The sequence below is a fragment of the Sebastes umbrosus genome, chromosome 13 (assembly GCF_015220745.1).
Source record: "Sebastes umbrosus isolate fSebUmb1 chromosome 13, fSebUmb1.pri, whole genome shotgun sequence".
Lineage (NCBI taxonomy): Eukaryota > Metazoa > Chordata > Actinopteri > Perciformes > Sebastidae > Sebastes > Sebastes umbrosus.
The window spans coordinates 1,825,026-1,842,388 of NC_051281.1; the positions used below are offsets into that span (position 1 = coordinate 1,825,026).

The window sequence follows — 17,363 nt, forward strand, 5'->3', positions numbered from 1 at the left end:
TTATGTGGCAGTACCTCCCATCTCCACTGACTCTGGATGTCGCCTGTGTACCTTTTTTTATTATCACAATCTCTCATTAAGGTTTTCTCTTTCAGGCGACTTCAAAATACTTCTATGCTCTTGCTGTTTAATCTTAATGTGTGAGATGCTTTTCTGTGATTTCCTCCTTCCTGTCGGCTTCAGCTCAACTCTTTCAGGTTGTTTCTTCTGGATGGATCCAACTGAACGTCTCTAGACTCTTTTCTACTTCAGGGTTGTCATCAATTCTATTTCAATTCACCCATTTCATTGTGTAACTTATGAAACTTGCATTCAATCTCCAAGTCAATTTCAGATTTTCAGACAGAAGAGAGCTTTTTATGACACAAAGCCAGCGGTTGTTAGTGAAAGTTTTTTCTTTTTTAATCTAAAAGAAATCTCAACTTTTTGTGGAATGAAAATGAACCAATTACAGCTCTGATTATATACTCTTCTCCCATGATTCAACTCTTTGATTGACAGGTTGTCCTCCCTCTCGTCAAAGCAAAACAAAAGCACTTTCACCAAAATGTGTGATTACCTCAGAGTCACTTTTCTCCCCCAAGTGTGTGTGTGTGTGTGAACATGAGAGTGTTTGTTTGGTGGTATGTTTAGGGGGTGTTGTACGTCTCTGTACTGTACCTCGTCATTGTGTGCTGCTGATTTAAAAACATCAATAATTCATGAGCAGCCTGATTTGCAGCCGGGTGACTCAGACAGTATTAGTCATCTTCCCAGAGAAGGACTCAACCCACTAAGCGTGAATAATCACAGTTCATTGAAGTCAATCTGTTTGGAGTGTGTCGCACAGATTAAATTGATGCTGTGACTTTAGTAAAGAGAGAGAGAGGTGGTGATGTAACTCACTGGTGCGTTGTTATTAAGCATAATGTTAAAAGTGGATTAATGAGTTTTTTCTTGTGGCGTTGTGTTTTATTGTTACACGACTTCGCCGTGTTCTCAATCAAACCAGGAAGGGTTCATCTTTTGAGGGCTTGATTAGAGCTAATTAAATAAGTATTAAAGCTGCAGTGTGATGAAGACGATGTGAGCTTCACTCATGGAGACTTCTCTATTAAAACTGGATGTTGTTGAGGTCCGGTTACGTTTAAACAACTACTGTAAGGCTACTCGGTTAAGGTCGGGTGAAGATCACGGTCACGGCAGGACGTCCACCGCAGCGTCTATGGAGTTACTTTGTCTTTATTCGGTAAATAATCAGAATTGGTTTGAGAGCAAAAGTTTCCAAATTTAAATAATCAAAAATGTTTTATTGCAAATAAAATAAATTTGTGATTAAAAACATATTAATGATAATCAAAAAGTCTTGTTGCAAATAAAAAAAAAAAATGCAAATAAAAGTTTTTTTGCAAATAAAAAACGGTTGTTTGCGAAAATAAAGTTTTGACACTACAATCAAAAAATGTTTTATTGCAAGTAAAATATATTTGTGATTAAAAATGTATTTATGCGAATCAACAAGTTTTGTTTGCAAATCTGAAAATGTTCTTTGCAAATAAAAGTTTCTTTTTGCAAATAAAAACGTTTTTTTTTTGCAGATAAAAAAGTTTTGTTTGTGAATAAAAAAGTCCAAAAATCCACATTATTCAGTTCAAAGTTTAACACAACTTTTGGATTCACAAGCAAAAGTTTGAGATACGCAAACAAAACCTTTTTAATCACAAATTTATTTGACTTCCAATAAAACATTTTCTGATTACATGTCAGTAGTTTTGATCTCAAACCTCTTCTGTTTGACTGTGTAATAAAGAAACAACAGTAACTCCATCAGTGTCCAGCGTTAAAGTCACAAGCTTTCCTGCCCCGGCCCTGAATGTGTGCATGCTGCTGTATGTTGGCCTCTATGTGGTTCTGTCTTCATGTATATGTTTGCATGTCAGCTTGTGTTCATGCATCGTTAATACGATTCATCTTCATACTTGGTCCTGGTGGTCGAATCGTCCTGAGGACAAACGTTGGTGAGACTCAAGTTGAACTGAATTCAGAGGCCTTAAACTATCATGTGGTGTTTTATGGTGAAATTAAAAGTATGATAACAGTTTAAATGCTTTTGCAGAGATAAACTTGATCATCTTTATTCTTTCTAATTGATATTAAAAAGGTATTTATATCTATATATTTTATTTTGAATGGGTACAATACAATAATACAAATACACAGTCATATTTCAAAACAGATGCATAGGTAAAAGTACACAAAAGCTGTTTTTTACACCCCTGTAGCAGGTAATTAAATATTATCACAAATTGGAAAAGTTTAAAATGAGTCAATAGTCCGAGTCTCACCATTATTTGTCTCAGGATCCTCTCGGCTTCATCTCTCCATTCACTGCCTGTTTTTTATTTGTATTTTCTCCCTGTGTGATTCTCTAAAGTATGACCTTATACCTGCCTGTTGCTCAGGCTGCACCTTTTCCTACCAAATACTTGTATAAATACTCACTACGCTCCTGGCCTCCTTCCTCTTCCCCTAAAAGGTGCAGCCTCAGTGCCGACAGGTTCACATGGATGAACTCGGGTTCTTTAGGGGCTCTGCTACGATTTGGAGCCACTGAGACATTTTCAGCTTTTCCCTCCAAACAAACACGACAGCAGCTGATTTCACCAACAATACCGATTCTACCAGTTGGTTTTAAATGCTTCCTGATTCCGTGTCCAGAACATTAACCAGAAGAGCTCTGGGCACAGAGGAGGAGGAAGACCCCTTCTAGCCCCTTTCAGACATGGACCCCGTTCTGTAAACGTGATGCCACTTCTCCGTGTCGGCCTCATGTCTGAGTCACGTTTACATAAAAGTCAGTTGCTGACCTGTAACATTTCCATCCTCCGTCACCTTCAACGTCTATAATTGAATGCCGTCAGATTAACGTTAAAGGCTGCAAACTTAAATACAGATTAAATGCGCGTCTTGTTCCTCCTTCTTCTTAAAAAGCTTGGTAATAAATCTATCGCTTAACTATAATCTCTACATTTATCCGTGCCGACTGCTGGGAAGATATTTATGAATATCCAGCAGAAACACTTGAGATGCATCATGTCAGCAGAGAGGAATTAGGCTCAACGTAACGTCTTGTCATTCTGTGTTTATGCACAGTTGGACGCAGCATCATATATTTATTATATATTAATTATAATATCGCTCTGATTTTGAATGACAAAAAGTCTTCACATTAACAGATGGATGAAGCTAGTGATGCTTCATATTCCATGTCTGAAAAGAGATGATATTACAGATGCATGTTCCTGAAGGTGTTCCTCAAGGAACCGTTTCAGGCTCCCTGCATGTTTGGCTCCAATCTGACAGACCCCCTAAAGATACCCAGAAGCCCCTGCTCTTTGTGAGAGTGCACTGCTTGCCGACTGACCCGACCTCCCCCCCCCTCACCCCGATGTGTTCTTGTTGTTGTCTGTAAGGTCCGTTCCCATCTGGCTGCGTTAAAGAGCAGCGTCAGCGTGGCCTCGTCAAACTCCTCCTCCTCCGCCGCCGCCGGCACGCCGCCCGTTGTGTCGCGGTCGCACTCCTTCAGCGAGCCGCTCGTCGCCCCTAGCTTTGAAAATCTTCACCTTCGCAACAGCCAGGAACACCATCACCCTCCATCTTCATCATCATCACCATCATCAACAACGCCTGCACGCTCTGACCCACAACCCCACCCCCAGCATAGACCCTCAGCCCCCCCTTCAGAGGAGGTCCCTCCCAGGGTAAGGACAGGAAGAGACCCGCTCCCTCTCCGGTAGTTAGATCAAACTGTCGTTATCCTGAACGGTTCAATTCATCACGTTAATAGCTTCCCACTCTCTGATTCTTTATGCTATCAATAATTCATTTATTGGATTTTCTTTTCTTGTAGTGCAGAAAAAAAGCTTGTAGGTGAATTATAGATTTAATAAAATCCACATTGAATTAATTTAAAAGTTTTAAGCAGATCTGAGAAAATCAAATCTTTTCTTCCTGATCCAGTGGAGCTGGGACGATTCACCCGTCACCAGACGACGGTGGCGTTTCAATATGTATTGCGACTTTTGTTAACTTTTTTAACACTAAACCATGAAGGGAAAAAGTTGAATCATACACTTCTAGGGACTTTTACTTTGGAAAATATCTAAATTAATACAGTAAAAATGTTTTATTTTCAGCATGTATGTAGTCAGAGATGTCCTGAAGTCAAATATATCAGTCATTTTCAGGCGTATAATTTTTTTTCCAGCAACACAAAATTAAAAATAATAGACATTTCCCTCACAGATTAGTGGTATTTTCTTTTTAATTTATAAGGGACATGTAATGTTTTATACTTTTAGTTAATAAAATCCATCAATCTTATTTCCATAGATGTATTCTGTATATACAGTTCCCTTTGTTAACACCTTATTTTGAAATTATTTCTATACTTTATTTAAAACGTTCATTACAAAAACAATCAGTAAATATATTTCCCAATATAAAAATAATACAAATATGAGATAAATTATACAAAAAATCAAATGTAAGGAAATGAAAAAATTAATAAAAACAAAAAATAAAAAAACAATCGGGGTCTGTTAAACATTGGAATAAATTTGAAATGTCTAAATAATCTAAACATTTTTGCCAATTTAGAATTTTTTTGTTTTAAGTTTTCAGTAATAGTTAAATATGTTTTAAAATAAAGGAGGGTATTCTTTTAGGCAATATCATTTTATTGATATGTTATTTTGCTATATTAATCAAATTAAATATGTAAATCGTATCTGCCAGAAGTCTGTCTCTAGCTCTCCTGTCAGCTCCGTTCTCTTTATCCATCATGGTCAGCTCCATCGGGGTCGTTTCAATGCAGAGAACACAAATGTCAGTATCTGGGTGCTCTACAGTCGTAGCGTCGGCCCATTTGACCACGGAGACGAGAGCGACGGCCGGCTCCACCGCCTCGTTACCGCCAGACGTTAACGTTTCCTGTCCGTGACGGAGTTAGCATGCAGCTTTAGCTCTGCTCTGTCTAGCTCTGCTTTTCCTGTCAATGTTTGAAACCCAAAGTGTTTCCATCCTTTACTGGATGTGTAGTGTTTACCACGCTGGATTTAACATGGGAGGGTGCAGCTCGTATCCACGACGACCCTCCAACGTTTTAGACATCCTGTGGTTTGTTTTGGTTGACGGATACGGAACGGATATGACGTCACGTTACTCAGACTACAACAATAAGCGGTAACTTCCTTCTACCTCCACATAGACTCAGATGAAGCAGATATATCGATCCTGGCATTAAAAAAAATCAATTTAAAACAAAAGAAATGGCGATACATCGGTGAATCGACCCCTACAGATATCTGTCTCATGTTGCTTTTTCTTCCCTCACCAGACGAGTTTAGTTTTTTACTGTTTGACCACAAGAGGAAATAAAAATAACTTTCAGAAGGAGAGAAAAACAAGCGAAGGAGAGGAAAGAGAGTTCTGCATTTAGAGAACCGTTTTTCCCACCTGTAATGTATATAGCATGTTATGGATAAGTATAGGACAGACGGGAAAGCTTTGTGGTAAAACCCACAAATAGTAGTGGGGAGTCAGAATCTAAAAAGAGTCACAGAGAGAGAGATCTATATTTAGTCCACAGAGCCAAAGTTAGTCGCCCACCAGAAAATGAAACCCAGAACTGCTGCCAAGCCGAACCACAGCCCCGTCCAGACTCACTGTACAGAACGCAGAGCGTCAACGTAAACGCCTCCACGAGCGTCAGGTAGACGAGAGTCAGGAGAAGCATGTTGCTGAGGAAGGGTTGACCTTTCATTCATTAACATCTTTTCCATTGTGCTCTGAACTTAAACCTCTAAACAAAGCTGAATAATGTCATGTTATTCTTAATGATATTGGCTGCTGGGATTGTTCTGCACTGCTGTGTTTTGTTGAGCTTTGGTTGCTACTAAATGTTCTGAAGGGAAAAAGGTCCGACTCAGGGTGCGACCCGTCTGTGATGGTTTGGTTTTCCAGTGGTGCTCTGGGTGCGTGGTTGTTGGAGATGAGCGGTTAAGTAGTTGGAGGAAGACTTGTACAGATAGAACATGTGTTTTGTGGTGACTTTTCTAAGGGTGCTTTCACATCAGTGACCCGGGCCCGGATCCGAGTACACTTGACCCCAAAGTCCAGTTCGTTGGATTAGTGTGAACTAGGGATGCTAATTTTGAAAAATGTTCTTAACCGATAACCGACCCTCGTTAACCGATTATTAACCGACAAGATTTGTGCCTCTCATGCAGCGGTGTACCAGCTGCAGGAGCACAACAGATATTGGTTGACGGGAGTCTCCAGTTCAGCGTCCGGGAGCGTTAACTTAGCAGCTACGATGCTGCGTTCACTGTCTCCAGTTCACCGTCCGGGAGCGTTAACTCAGCAGCTACGATGCTGCGTTCACTGTCTCCAGTTCACCGTCCGGGAGCGTTAACTTAGCAGCTCCGATGCTGCGTGTAGTGTCGCGGACATGCAGCCACTTTCCCAGTAAAAGTCTCCACCGCACATTTAGTTTAGTTTAGCAGGTTGTCAGCTGTGTGTCTGCCCGGATTAACGATAGCGAGTGTCCAACAAACAGTATGTGTGTTTGTGCTACGTTAGCGGCTTTGTGCTCGCCGCCGCCACACACGTAGTCTGCGTAACTTTAGTGAGTTTCCGACAGACTGTGTGTGTGTTGGCGGTGAGTGTGAGGTTGTTGGTGCGTTCTACTTGTGAACATAGGTTAAACGGTTAATTATTAACATCCCTAGTGTGAATGCTCTGTACCGTACTCGGGCACAGTTCGTCGATCCACTGGAAAAGATCGTCTTGCTCACGGATCATGTGTACTCGGGTACGGTTCGCATCAGGTGTGAAAGCCAACCGTACTGAAACACGGAAGTTTGTTATTTTATTTATCTCGTTTAACGGTCTACCTCCGGAGAACGAGAGCCGCTCAGCGGGCAGAGAGAGAGACAGCGGGGGAAACACAGTGTAGAGTCGGCATATTTTCACATCCAACTTGGTAAAATAAGAGTTTATTTTCAACCAAACCAGAGTTGGTGATTGTTGGAAAGACTAACGACGACGGGTTGGTGAGTTTTAATTTGTTTCTTTGAAGTTTGAATGAAGTGTTGTTCCGATGCTCCGCCACTAGAACAGCTGATCTGATGACGTTCTGATGAAGTGTACTCGGGTACTGAACAACTTTACTGATGTGAAAACCGAACGTTCATCCACACAAGAGTGTTTACGTGTGAGCTGGTCATTGTCTTTATCACGAAAGGTTCCTGTAAGGACTACGTCAAGGTCCCCGGTGTTGCCGAGGCGAGACTCGCCTCAACGCCATGGCAACGCCTCACACGGCGGCCATGCCGTGCACCGCCCCGCTGCCAGGTAAACTGACATCACCCATCTGAGTTCCTATAGTGTAACATGTCTGATGTGTGTATGAATATATTAGATTTCTGTGGGATTATTAAAAATCTGATTAACTCTAAAAAGTAAAACAATTATAAATAACTATTTGATAATAATCTACACGGTTTGGCAGACGAGTCATCTTGGTAATATAAAAACTGTAGAAGATACAAAACTAATAATTGTATTTATTTTTGCAGTAAAATATGTGAATTTATTGGTAGTTTTGATTAAGTCAAGTTTATTTGCATTATAAAACCAACTGGAGTGAACGGCAAGTAAAATATCATCAACAAAAGCAGTAAAACAATAATAGGTTGCAATAGAAAAATACAAGACAATATCATAATATGTTGGTGTTTCTGCAACCATGGTCACTCTATGAATTTTATAATATATTTAAGTCATTTAAATTCATTTTCATCAAGCTTTGTGCATCATTTTAAATATTAATATAATTTTTATTTGTTTTTTTAAATACGGGATTTCATGATTTTGTCTACTCAGTGAAAAATGTAGACTTAACCATAGATATCAGTCTTCATACACAAAAAAATATTAAAAAATATGTTTTTTTTATTTTATGACAGATATATTTAGACAAAACCTAAAGCTGTTGCGGAAATTACATTTTTGCTAATAGATGCAGATAAATGTCAGCTAGCGAGGTGTGCTACGTTAGCTTTGACTTTTAGCATCTAATTTACACGAATTTAACAGTAATATTAAGTTATTTTTTTAAATGTCACTAAGCGGTAGGGTGAGGAAACACAATAATAAATACTAATACTAAATAATAAGAAAACGGTGATCTTAAACCTTGTTTTTATTGTTGTTGAGGGTCCTAACGTAACACTCAGAAGTGTGGGACGGGAACATTTAGATGAAAAAATAAATCATATAAATGATTTGTAAACAAAAAATTATAATAATATTTTGTAAAGTAATATGTATATGAAACAATTCTATTTGAATTAATATCATATTATAAATATTTTACTCAATGTTGAGACCACAGTTGTAGGACATGAAGAAAAGGGGTGTTTTGGACCCTTAAAATGCACCATAAAATTATTTTTTATGTTAAGATGCATTTAGATGAAAAAATCATACATATGATTTATAAACAAAAAATAATAATTTTAATATGGTGTAAAGTAATATGTATATGAAACAATTTAGTTTAAAATAATATCATATTATTGTTAAATCAGCTTATTATTCTCAAAGTTGAGACCTACAGTTGCGGGACATGAAGAAAAGTGGTCTTTGGACCCATAAAATGCTTCATAGATTATATTAAATCACATTTATTTTTTATGTCAAGATGGGTAATAACACTTTGTATATATTTATCAAGCATTGCACTGCAAATTTTTAACATAAATCCAAAATTTAATTGCTGGGACTTAAAAATGCCCGTAGTTGCAGAAACGCCCATGTACACAAATCTAATATAGAAACAGAATAAAACGTTTTAAATACAAAACAGTTTATAAAATACAAAAAACAATAAATCTACATTGAATCCAGTCTGTAACATAACATTTGCATCAAATTACAGATGAAAAACAAGTTTCTTGTAGTGTATTATTATTGAGTAGAAGTGGGCCGAGGATACTGCCCTGTGGGACTCCACTGGTTGTTTCTCTACTAGAGGAGGATATATTAATGCAGCTGCTGTTTTCAGAGAACATTTTTTCAGTCCAGAGCTCCGACACAAATGAGATCTAAAGCTCCACAATGTCAGTTTGTCAAAGAAAAGTCATTTTCAGCCTTCAGGAGAAGAAAAAAGTGTGTGGAAGCAGCGTGAAGCCAGGCTGCCTGTTTTCAGCCGCGTTATTAAAACAGACATGAAAAAGAAACGACTTTCTCAAAGACTCTGGTGTTTGGAGACGGATCAAACAAACACACACATAGAGAGGATTGTGTCTGTTCGATCAGTGAACTCGATGCCTTCACTGTCTCTCTGTGCTGTTTGTGTGGGGGAGGGTTTATGTAACAACAGTCTAACCTTGTGATACCTCTGTGTGAATGTTTGCACGAACATACACAGTTTTCTATTTCCAAAACCACAAAACTTCTCATGAGATCTCAGTGTGTGTCATCTCTAACCCTGCGGTGTTGCATTTTATTTAAAAAACACTCTCTTCTTACTGTACTATTACTTATTTAGCATATTTGTATTCCTCATTATGGACTTTTAAATATAATCTAACAGCCTGTTAAACAAAATATTCAGTTTTATGTTAATATTATTATTCATTTATTCATGATTTACAGCTCTTTTTGTACCTGATCTCCATTTTTTAAGGGCAGGGATGATTCACCTATCTTCTGATTCGATACTATAACCATACTTGGGTGCTGATTTTAACACTAGTCCAGGGGTCAGCAACCTTTACTATCAAGAAAGACATTTTAGGCAAAAAATAAAAAAATAAAAAATCTGTCTGGAGCCGCAAAACATTTGAGCATTGAGATGAAGGTAACACAGTTTATGGTCTAAGTATATAGTATATAAGTCTAATGCAGTGAGGGCCAAAGAGACAATGTACTACGGAGTATTAGGGCCACATTGAGGGAAAAACATCTGAGATTTACAGAATAAAGTCATAATATTATGAGAATAAAGTCATAATATTACGAGAATAAAGTCATAACTTTACTTTAAAAAGTTGAATCATCCACTTCAAAGAACTTTTACTTTGGAAAAACTGAAGTCAAATATATCAGTCATTGTCAGGAATTATTTTTTATCCAGCAACCCAGAAATCAAAGAATAAAGACATTTCCCTCACAGATTAGTGGTATCTTCTTTTTAATTTATAATGTTTTATACTTCTGGTGAATATAATCCATCAATCTTATTTCCATAGATGTATTTCATATACACAGTTCCCTTATTTTGAAAAGCGGACGTAGTCCCACGTGTCTACTTCCTGTAACTTCTCCAAGGTGGTCTCTAGCTCTCCCGTCAGCTCCGTTCTGTTCATCCATCCATGGTCAGCTCCATCGGGGCCGTTTCAATGCAGAGAACACAAATGTCAGTTTGTGTTTCTACGATGCCTTCGTCTCTGACTTTCTTGCCTCCGTTTGTTTTGTTGGCTCCGCAGTGCGCCGGAGCCCCGGCTGCTGTGGGAGCGGGTGGAGAAACTGGTTCCCAGACCGACCGGTAACAGCGGCAGCGGAGGCTCCAGTTCCTCCAGCAGCTCCAGTAACTCCAGCTCTCAGCCCGGTTCTCACTGCGGCTCTGGAGAGAGATTCAGGGCCCGCTGTGAGTCCACGCACACTTCTAACAAAACCAGCACTTAACAAACATGCAGGAGGTGGACGAAATAACGGAAACGCCACCTTAAAATACACTTTAGTAAAGGAGCTACACTCAGATAGAAACATGCATACTAGGGCTGTCAATCAATTAAAATAGTTAATCACGATTAATCGCACAGTTCTGATCTGTTCTAAATGAACCTTAAAGGGAGATTTGTCAAGTATTTAATCCTCTTATCAACATGGGAGTGGACAAATATGTTGCTTTATGCAAATGTATATCTATATTTAATATTGGAAATCAGTTAACAACACAAAACAATGACAGATATTGTCCAGAAACCCTCACAGGTACTGCATTTAGCATAAACAATATGCTCCAATCATAACATGTCAAACTGCAGCCCAACAGGCAACAACAGCTGTCAGTGTGTCAGTGTGCTGACTTGACTATGACTTGCCCCAAACTGCATGTGATTATCATAAAGTGAGCATGTCTGTAAAGGGGAGACTCGTGGGTACCCATAGAACCCATTTACATTCACTGATCTGGAGGTCAGAGGTCAAGGGACCCCTTTGATTCAGCGTAAGTTTGGAGCGTTATTTAACCTCCTTGCCGACATGCAACTATGATAGGAAGGACTTGACCAGACATTTTTCTGACTTTTTCCTGACTTTTTTTTAAACATGTTTCTGACATTTTTCTGATTTTTTTTCAAACATTTTTCTGAATTTTTCAGACTTTTTCCTGACTTTTTTTAAAAACTTTTTTCGAACATTTTTTTGTCATTTTTTCGAACATTTTTCAGACTTTTTTCGGACATTTTTCAGACTTTTTCGGACATTGTTTGGTCTTTATCAAATTTTCTTTCAGACATTTTTTTCAGATTTTATTTCGGACATTTTTTTGACTGTTCTTCAAACATTTTTCAGACTTTTTTTGTGCATTTTCTCGTTTCATATGATACCAGTATCTTCTCTCTAGCTTTAAAACTGAGCTGCTACAACCTAAAAAATCACATGTTGCGTTAATGTGTTAAATAAATTAGTTGCATTAAATTTAATTAGTGTTATTATCACGTTATCTTTGACAGCCCTGATGCAGACACATTTGCCAGTTTTCTCATCACTTTTTTAGCATAAACTGATCTTTTCACCTCCACCTCCTTCAGCTTCCTCCAAATCAGAGGGCTCGCCCCTCCAACGGCCCGAGAATGCTGGGAAAAAACCCGAGGAGAGGAGGGACCTGGTCAGGCCGAACAGACCGGCGGTGAGAGTTGACTCTAGCCAGCCGACTAGAACAGTTCTGTAGCTCGCTAGCTGGGATGGATCTAGATCTAGATCTAGAGCTGTGTGTGTGTGTGTTGATGTTGCTGCTTTGGGTTTGGTTGAACGCCGGAGTGTGCGTGATGATTTGGCCTCATGGGAGATTTTTCTGTGATCTGCTCTGACGTTTTCTGCTCTTTACCGCCTGCTTTCTCTCCACTGGTCTCTCTGGCTGGGCGGTGGCCGTCTTAACTCATGCCTTCTCTAACCTCAGTTAAGAATTTACTGTTTTCATCTTTACAGCTCTAATATTAATCAAATTAATTCACTAACCTTACCTGCAGTAGCTTGAAGAGCATCGGCTGTACGATCGTCATCTCTCTCCTCCCTCCATCTCTCGGCTTCGCTGCTCTCACGTTGGCTTCTCATTGGCTGGCGTTCCTCTATAACCACTCTTCCTCTCCTGCAGCTCTCCGTTTCCTGCTTCACCTTTCTCAAAGGGAGATTAACTGAAAGTCGTAGTTAACGGCTCGTATGTAAAATGCCCAGATGAGGAATGGACAAAATATAGAAATCAATGTTTTTACCTTTTCACCTCCTTGACCTTTAGGACCTGACGGCTCTGGCGAAGGAGCTGCGTGCGGTGGATGACGTTCGCCCCCCAAACAAGGTGACGGATTACTCATCCTCCAGTGAAGACTCGGACACCACTGATGAAGATGACGATGAGGAGGTAGACCAGGAGGCAGGCGAAGAGTCCACCTCTGGCCCGGAAGACTCCCGAGCTGTGTATGTATCTGATCTCATGCACACTTTGTGTTGATACTGTAACGTAACGTAACGTAACGTAACGTAACGTGGACCGGTCGGTAACAACACAATATATTCCTCTTTAACAGAACTGCATGTTGTTTTACATACAACCTTGGAACAAGGGAATATAGAGGTTATCTTATATTCGTACGGCGGCGTATAAGTGCCATTGTAGGTAAAAGAAAGTCATTCATTAGGGAGCTGGGGGAGGGGGGGAATATTCGGATAGAAAACTCAGAATTTACGAGAAAAAAAAATGGGATATTCTTTGAGATTATAGTGTTAAATATACAAGAAAAAAACCTGGATATTCTCTGAGATTACAGTGATACATTTATGAGAAAAAACTCACAAATTCACAAAGAAAAAAGTGTCACATGTACAAGCAAAAACTTGGATATTATAAAGTCATAAAGTCGTGAGAAAAAAATTGAATATTCTTTGAAAAAAACACCAATTTATGAGGCTAAAACTTGGATATTCTCTGATATTAAAGTACTAAATTTACAAAAAAAAACAACTCAGAAATTCTATTATATATTAGTGACAAATTTTCGAGAAAAAAAAAAAACTCAGAAAAATTGTATATATATTTCTTTTGTGAAGGAACCGCATCGCTTCACTTTGCAATGTGGATCAACATCATCACACAACAGATTAAACACAACAGATTAAACACGACGGTAACGTGAGCCGCCAAGTGCAAAATATATTAATTATATTAGTATTTATTTATGTTCATACAGAACACAGAAAGAACATGAAAGAAAACAACATCAAATTTCAGAGAATTTCGTTTTTTTTCCTCGTAAATTTGAGTTTTTTTCTTGTGAATTTACTACTTTCATTTCAGAGAATATTCAAGTTTTTATCTCGTAAATTTTTGAGTTTTTTTTCTCGTAAATGTATGACTTCATAATCTCAGAGAATAAAGTTTTCTCTTGTAAATTCTTAGTTTTTTCTCTTTTTTTACCTACAATGGCCCTAATTCTCTGCTGTATATGTTCTCTGCATATCTGTGGCCTAAACAGAGAATGTCTTTGTGTTGAATATCTCTTCTTCTCTCCTGCAGTTCTTCCAGGCTGAGTAACGGAGAGACCGAGTCGGTGAAAACTATGATTGTTCACGATGAAGGCGATGAGGCCGGCTCAATGCCTTGCAAAGACAGCACGCTGATCGTCAGACAGGTACTGGCTGAGGAGAGAAAAACAACAACAGCAAGACAATCACACCAATCATTTATTACATTTATTACTTTCAGTTGTTCTGTTGCACATTTTGTTCATTCATTTCGTACTCCGAGTGTTTTTCCATTTTGTTTGTATGTTGTGTTGATCATGTTCTGTTCTTGGTTTTGGCCGATGGAGCAGCTTAGTGTTACAGAGAGTAGAAGCTAGAGACATGAAGACCAGTAGCTCATTATTAAACATTTCTTTAGATATCATCAGCTGATCCATAAGCAGTTATCACATGCATTTAAACATATGATCTTCTTCTATAACTGACTACTAACCAGCGTTGTCCTTCCGCCTGTAGAGTAGCCGCTGTAGTCGGCCCTTTGCTCTAGCTAACACCTTCCCAAACCCTGAACTCATCAGGAACACGGTTAGACCCACAGTCGTCTACCCCTCTTTCTACTTCCAGAGTGCAGGTGACATCAGAAAACGTCCGAGCCCCGGCCCGGGCCCGGGCCAAGCCCAGACCCCGGGCCAAGCCCAGACCCCCGGCCCGCTCGCGGGCTTCGCCCCGAGTCCCGGCTCGGTGTCGGGCCCGGGCCTCGGCCACCTCACCCCCAGCCCCCATCATCATCATCATCACCACCACCACCATCACCCCACGCAGCACCCGGACAGGAACGGCTTTGCCGGCCGCATCCACCACCTCCCAGACCTGATCCAGCAGAGCCACCATTCCTCCCCCTCCTCCTCCGCATCCAACTCCCCTTCCTCCTCCAGCCTCGCCAGCCCCTCCACCATGTCCCCCCAGAGCCCCCTGGACAAGCTCAGCCTCCTCATAGAGGTACGTCCCACGGCCCGACACGGACACTCGGGTGACATTTCTTGTGTAATCTTGAACAGGAGGAGCAAAGACGGGTTTTCATCATCATCATCATCATCATCATCATGATGTGCCATAGTTGGAGACACAGTAGAGTAGAAACTAGTTCAGCTAAATACTCCAGGCGACACAACAACTGTGAGATCACAGCTTCCCAAACAGCCGCAGACAAAATACACACAATAATTCCTGCAGACTGATATTATTCCTTAAAAACAAGTGAAATGTGTGGTTTTGGAAACACTTCGCTTCACTTTGCAAGGCTGGATTAATCTCATCTCACCATTAGTATTTTTTTATGTTCATAAAAGAACACAGAAAGAACATGAAAGAAAACGTGTATATGTATCTTTCAGGACCTTCGCCTCGCTCAGAGGCCGTCCTTACCATAATAACACCCTGGGGCAATGAAATTTAGACGGTGGCTAACTTTACCAGGGTGTTTAACGGTGGTCACTGTGGTGTGATGAGGTTGAGTTTTTTTTTTAGGATTTTATAATTTCAGAGAATATTAAAGTTTTTTTTCTTGTAGATTTGAGTTTTTTTCTCTAAATTTATCACTTTAATCTCAATTTATTCCATTTCTTCCCAGCAAATTTATGACTTAATAATTTCAGAGAATATAAAAAAAAAATCTTGCAGATTTATGACTTTATAATCTCAGAGAATATTTAAAAATATTTCTCGTAAATTCTAATTTTTTCTTGCAAATTTATGATTTTGTAATTATCAGAGAATATTAAAGTTTTTTTCTTGTAGATTTGAGTTTTTTCCTTGCAAATTTATGACTTTAAAAACTCAGAATATTCAAGTTTTTCTCTCATAAATTTGTGATTTTTTTTCTTTAAATTTCTCACTTTATTCTCTGAATATTTGAGTTCTTTCTCGCAGATTTATGACTTTATAATCTCAAGAAAATATTCAAGTTTTTCCTCATAAATTAGATTTTTTTTCTTGTAAATTTACAACTTTAATCTCAGAATAGTCAAGTTCCTTCTTGCAAATTTATAATCTCAGAGAATATTCTGCTCATACTGTTGTTTATTTCCACACTTTTGACCGGCCATGATGATAATATCTTCTCCTGCGTCTCTTATTGATGCTCTGGTTAAGACGCCCTCTGCTGGCGGCGGTGACGTCTCTCTCGGCCCGCCCAACATTCCTTGTTTATTTTTCTTTAATGACATAAACTTTGTGCAGAGACGCGGTGATGTTAGTGGAGAGCTCATTTGGAAATACGACTGGAAGACGAAGCAAATTATAATTGTTTTGTCCAGTGAACATCCTGTTTATTTACATATTTTTGGTTTAAAATACAATAAAATGAACTTTAGTGGGAAGAACTCGTCCACCGCTCCTCAGTGAGTTCTTTATTTATGATCCTAACAGATGTGTTGGTTCTGGTTCACAGCTTTTATTCTGCTAAAGTGTCCTCTGAGGCTCGTTGTGGTTCCACAAGCATCCTCCCCCCCAAACATCTAAATCTCATTTTATCTCTTGATGTTGCCTATTTCCAGTCATATTCTCACATTCCCTGCAGACAGTAGATCATAGCGAACAGGGCAGTTAGGAGCTCAACGGCAAGTATGTTTCCCATGGAACGACTTTCAATTTTTTTATTTTTGTTTCCCCCGTTGTTCTTTTTGTCAGCAGCGCTCCGTACAACATGTTTTAACCTCCACCGTTGATTTTCCTCAGTATTTATAATTTGACCCTCCGGTTGAATGCCCGTTGTTTTTGCATGCAACACATACAGACACACCTCCGTTTGCCTGCTTGTTTGACTGCATTGTGTTTACATTCATCGTTATCTGTTGTTTGATGCTGTAAATGTGTTTTTTAAAAGTAGCACATTGAGTCGTGATGTTCTGTCGCCACTAAATCTTATCTTTCGTCTCCCTGTAGAGCCAGTCTAGTAACAACATGCAGAAACACAAGTCTTCTTCCTCCTTCACTCCGTTCATCGACCCACGCCTTCTCCAAGTCTCTCCATCCACCGGCAGCGCCCTCAACAACATCGGTAAGTCACTTCCCCCCCCAGTGGCTGCTGGGAAAAATCAGATGCCAAAAGGTTCACAAACACAAAGAGTTTGAGTTAACTTCTCCATCACAAGATCCAGGAACTGTGGAGGGAACAGTTCCAAACCAAAAGCAGTTAGTTAGCGTGGACTCTCTCTCTGCCTCAGCGAGGTCGCACAGCTCGGTAGCAGATTATAAACCCAGTTTTCTTATCAAGGCAGTCTTCCTGTTCCCATCCTCCCCTCAGAGGATCTTTCCTACCTTAAGGACTCCGGTATGCTGATCCATTACCTCACCTGATGCAGCTGGTGAACAGCCACTGACCTCCGAAGTATACAAGATAGTGTCAGAGACAGTCTACGTTTAATCACTGATTTGATGAGTTTTATGCAGTCAAAAAAATCTGTAAAAGAATAATAAAATAAATGTGGAAACATAAAGAGAAATAAATTAAAGAATAAATACATGTAGGAGAATAAAGATAAATAAATAAAATAATAAATAAATCTGGAAAA

The 17,363-nt window shown here is 39.3% G+C and overlaps 1 protein-coding gene across 7 annotated transcripts in view; it reads left to right on the top strand.

Annotated features, from left to right (window-relative positions):
• Positions 1 to 17,363, top strand: part of LOC119500173 (mitogen-activated protein kinase kinase kinase kinase 4-like) — a 113,896-nt gene that overhangs the window by 81,493 nt on the left and 15,040 nt on the right. For 2 of the 7 annotated variants that reach the window (XM_037789761.1, XM_037789764.1), the window contains 8 exons: positions 3,453 to 3,740; positions 7,286 to 7,395; positions 10,536 to 10,696; positions 11,865 to 11,962; positions 12,569 to 12,747; positions 13,844 to 13,958; positions 14,308 to 14,790; positions 16,735 to 16,849. In XM_037789761.1, the coding sequence (XP_037645689.1) occupies positions 3,453 to 3,740; positions 7,286 to 7,395; positions 10,536 to 10,696; positions 11,865 to 11,962; positions 12,569 to 12,747; positions 13,844 to 13,958; positions 14,308 to 14,790; positions 16,735 to 16,849 (1,549 nt within the window). The remainder of the gene's footprint in view (positions 1 to 3,452; positions 3,741 to 7,285; positions 7,396 to 10,535; positions 10,697 to 11,864; positions 11,963 to 12,568; positions 12,748 to 13,843; positions 13,959 to 14,307; positions 14,791 to 16,734; positions 16,850 to 17,363) is intronic. The other 5 variants (XM_037789766.1, XM_037789767.1, XM_037789762.1 and 2 more) reach the window with 4 other exon arrangements.